General features: G+C 53.9%; 2 protein-coding genes across 4 annotated transcripts in view; one reads left to right on the forward strand and one right to left on the reverse strand.

Annotated features, from left to right (window-relative positions):
* The window catches only part of TSPEAR (thrombospondin type laminin G domain and EAR repeats), a 128,955-nt gene that overhangs the window by 78,311 nt on the left and 46,234 nt on the right, over positions 1 to 4,410 (reverse strand). The window lies entirely within an intron of this gene.
* Positions 1,335 to 2,057, forward strand: LOC109372099 (keratin-associated protein 10-7-like). Its single transcript, XM_019625003.1, has one exon. It carries the CDS (start codon positions 1,335 to 1,337, stop codon positions 2,055 to 2,057), a length of 723 nt encoding a protein of 240 aa, XP_019480548.1.

Here is a 4,410-nt window from a genome sequence, read left to right on the forward strand (position 1 = left end):
CACAACCAAATGGAAATCTGTCTTCAGGGTCGTGAGGAAGCAGTTGTTTAAAACCAGAATTCGTGGGGGTGACCGGTCAGCTCAGTTGGTTAGAGTGTGGTGCCGATGACACCAAGGTGCCACTTCGATCCCAGCATGGGCCACTGTGAGCTGCCCTCTCCCTAAAAGAGTCAGCTGTGCCATTGTAGCAACGTGTAACCAATGACCATGTCTGCACTCCACTAAAATTCAAGACAGAAAATTGGGGCCAGCCGGGTGGCTCAGTTAGTATGAGCACGAACTCTGAGCAACAGGGTTGCCGGTTCAATTCCCACATGGGCCAGTGAGCTGCGCCCGAGCTGAGCTGCCACTGAGCTGCCAACAGGTGGCAGGATGGCTCAGCTGGTGAGAGCACATGCTCCTAACTACAAGGTTGCCGATTCGACTCCGCATAGGATGGTGGGCTGCTCACACCCGGCACACACCCGTAAATAAGACTGAAGGACAAGTTGGCTCTTCCCTTCCTCAATTCCCCACACTGTTCTCCGTCCCCAATATCCCAATAACATCTAAAAAAAAGAAATTTTTTTTTAAAGATAAAAGCAGGATTCAATATCCAGCCAAACTATCAGAAAGTGCGAAAGTAACTGGAGGCAGTTTCACATACACGAGAAATCTTAAAATGTAAAACCCACCAACATATATGACAAAGCCTTTGCTCGTTTAGCACGGCAAACTGAAAGTGAAAAACATTCACACTTCAGTTTGAAATATAACAAAGGGAGGCACCTTAGCGCAGTGTGGAGGAAAAACAGAAGGCGGAAAGAGAAAGAGCTAGCTGGCAGGATATCGAAACTCTGAGCGTTCTTACAAGGACATCAGTCCTTTGAGGGGGAGGGCACTTAGCTTTCTAGGACCCAATCCTCTGTACCACCTGTATTTTATAAGGATCAAGTTACACCATATGCTTATATTTTTAAATGCTTTAATGGATTAAAAATGTTAAAACACTCCAAACACAGGAGCGGTGCCATCAACTCGGCACAATGTTGCCTCAAATAATTTCCGTAAGTTTTCTGGCGGCAAACAAGGGGAGATGGGATACACAGCCTGCCACTCTGCCACAAGTTGAATGAGGAAAAGCTAATTATAGGAAGTAAACCAGCACTAATGAGGGTTCTCATGCAACCGTCTCTCAGCACCAATGAGGAAGGGAGGGCGTGGGGAACCTCCTGCTGGGGCAACGCACACACCAGGAGGGTATAAAAGCCGACAGACAGCCGAGCACCTCACACTCACACACGCACTCACACTCACACCCTCCTCCCAGCTCCCCTCCAGCCCCACCGCCCACCATGGCCGCATCCACCCTGTCCGTCTGCTCCAGCGACCTGAGCTATGGCCGCCGCGTCTGCCTGCCCGGTTCCTGTGACTCTTGCAGCGACTCCTCCTGGCAGGTGGAGGACTGCCCAGAGAGCTGCTGTGAGCCCTCCTGCTGTGTCCCCAGCTGCTGCCAGCCCCCCTGCTGTGTCCCCAGCTGCTGCCAACCCTCCTGCTATGTCCCCAGCTGCTGCCAGCCCTCCTGCAGTGTCTCCAGCTGCTGCCAATCGCCCTGCTGTGTCCCCAGCTGTTGCCAATCCCCCTGCTGTGTCCCCAGCTGTTGCCAATCCCCCTGCTGTGTCCCCAGCTGCTGCCAATCCCCCTGCTGTGTCCCCAGCTGCTGCCAATCCCCCTTCTGTGTCCCCAGCTGCTGCCAGCCCTCCTGCTGCACATGTTCCCCCTGCCAGCAGCCCTGCTGCGTGCCGGTGTGCTGTAAGACTGTCTGTTGCACACCCATCTGCTGCAAGCCTGTCTGTTGCACACCCGTCTGCTGCAAGCCCGTCTGTTGCACGCCCATCTGTTGCACACCCGTCTGCTGCAAGCCCGTGTGCTGCACACCCGTCTGTTCTAGGGCCACCACCTGCCCAGCCCCCTCGTGCTGCTGCAGACCCTCCTCTTGTGTGTCTGTCATCTGCCGCCCCGTGTGCTCCCGCCCGGCCTGCTGCGTCCCCGCCTCGGCCCAGAAGTCCTGCTGCTGACCCTTCCTAGACCCCATCCAGGGTCCTTGCCCAGCAGGCCGCTGCCTCTCCAGCCAGCTACACACCCTCTGGCGTTCCCAACCACAGGCCACAGGACAAGCCCTCCCCCTGGCTCAGCCCCTACAGGGTTGAGGGACCCAGATGTGCACCTCGTCCTCCTGAAACTGGTGGCACAGACACCCCTGCAGCTCCACCCCTGACCCCTGGGCCCCAGCATGGGTCCTGCGGCCTCTGCAGGCTGCTCTCATCCCTGGCAGGGACATCACCTCTCAATCCTAATAAAGCCACAGCTGTCTCACTCTGACCTTCTGTTTGTGTGTGGGCACCTTGGGGACAGAATAACGGGGGCACATGGTGCTGGCCTGTGTCAGCCCCCCCAGCCAGGCCGCTCTCAGCCCTGTGGGACCCCAGCCCCACCACGCAGCCCCCAGGCCCATCTCAGGAAAGCTGCCTCTGGAACCAAGGCCAGGTCACAGGGGCCTGCCACCATCGCCCTCGCGCAGTGCGCTCGGCATCTTGGTCAGCGCCAGAATTGTGGAATAGAAGGAAAGGGCACTGCACAGTTTCCCAGCACCGCGCGCACCCCATCGCCCCTCCGCCCCGCCGCCTCAGCCAGGACCAGGACTGATTGCACGCCTGCTCTCACTCAGATGCCCAACGTTGGCTTCCCTGTTTTCAAAAGCCGTCAGGTCTCCCCCTGGACCTGCCCTGCCAGCCCCAGCCCAGGGATCCCTGACCCAGGAGCCTGTCTCTGTGAGGGCTGGGGGGGACCTGGGTCAGGTCAGCCCGGCCCCTGGAAGACTTATGCTCAATGCAGTCACAGTGGAGAGACGCCTTGGCCAGTGACACACGTATTCCACAGGCCAAGGAGAGGGGAGCTGCACGGGAGGCTGTGGGTCACACATGAGAAACAGGGCATGAGGAGGGGTCCAACGCCCACTAAGCTGCACCCCAGGACGGCTGTGGGAAGACCAGAGGAGAGGAAACCGTTATACTTGTCCCAGAAGCCAGCGCCAGACTCCCCAAATTCCCCTAGCTCAGGACACATGCCCTCCCCAGCTCCACCCACGGAACCAAGTCTCCCCGGAGCCAGCCTGGGGTGGCGTGACAAACAGAGCCCATTATGGCCAAGAGCAGAACGTCAGACCCTGGGTTTTCAGCTTTCCCGCTCATCACTGTCCTGTTCCACAAGACACTGTACCCTGGCAGCAATTTGCGTCTGTACAAGAGGATCCCCGAGGGCCACTCGCACGGGGCTGCCTTTGGAAAGGACTCAGGCTGCGACTGGACACGTCTAACACTACAGCACGTGACCTCATGTCGTCCTGCACGTGTTACGTGTATTCCCATCATTTCGCTCAAGCAGCACTCGGGCCCTCAGTTCTGGACAGTGGAGTGGCCCCATGGTCCTCCCAGCCCTGCAAGACCCACTGAAAGGATATGTTGAAAGGTATGAGAAAATCTACCTCGAACAGTATAACAAGAAGCGGGCTCACCAGGACCCTTTACTTGTCTGCAGAAATAGAAGCTCAGGGAAACAGGTCAGTGTATCGACTGCAGCTGGACCCCATAGCACAACAATAAAATCGATTATTCTTTTCTTTAGAAAATCAAATGACTGACTCCAAGGAGCAGCCTTATCTGACGTGCAGTGAAACAGATTGCTTAAGAAATGGTGCAAAGCTTTTAAAAACACACGCTCACATCGTCAGCGTTGTGACGAGCGCACCTAATTCATATCCCAAGACGAACTCAAACTCCTACATAAAACAAATAATCAAATAATGATATTTGAAAATAAAAAGCTCAGGAAAAAGTCCATGTAAAGGCCAAATAATACCCTAGAAATGGCAAAAGACTGAAATGTGCTCCGAAATATAAAATCAGGAAAATCTCTTAGATGACAGAGTAAACGATAAACATAAAAAAAATGACAGAAAAGCTGAGAGATACAAAGGCAAGTTCCAGGAGATCTGACATCAGATAGGAGTCACAAAAGCATGGACGAGGAAAGATAAAACCATGGTTAAATTGTACAAAAGCATTTCAAGAGAGGAGCCTTTACACAGAAAGGCTCAATGACCTTCGAGCACACAACATAGAGAAATACACACACCTACAAACCAAAACATGAGGCTGTAGAACAACAAAAAAAACAGATTCAAAGGCTCTTGCAGAGTTAAAAAAGAACAGTTAAACATAAAGAAGTGACAAATGACACCTTCACTGTCATCAGGAACAGTGGACAAAATAAACACCACAACCAAATGGAAATCTGTCTTCAGGGTCGTGAGGAAGCAGTTGTTTAAAACCAGAATTCGTGGGGGTGACCGGTCAGCTCAGTTGGTTAGAG

The sequence above is a fragment of the Hipposideros armiger genome, unplaced genomic scaffold (genome assembly GCF_001890085.2).
Source record: "Hipposideros armiger isolate ML-2016 unplaced genomic scaffold, ASM189008v1 scaffold_612, whole genome shotgun sequence".
NCBI lineage: Eukaryota > Metazoa > Chordata > Mammalia > Chiroptera > Hipposideridae > Hipposideros > Hipposideros armiger.

Bases quoted from the DNA above. Each gene is read 5' to 3' on its own strand.
- LOC109372099 (XM_019625003.1), top strand. From the start codon at position 1,335: ATGGCCGCATCCACCCTGTCCGTCTGCTCCAGCGACCTGAGCTATGGC.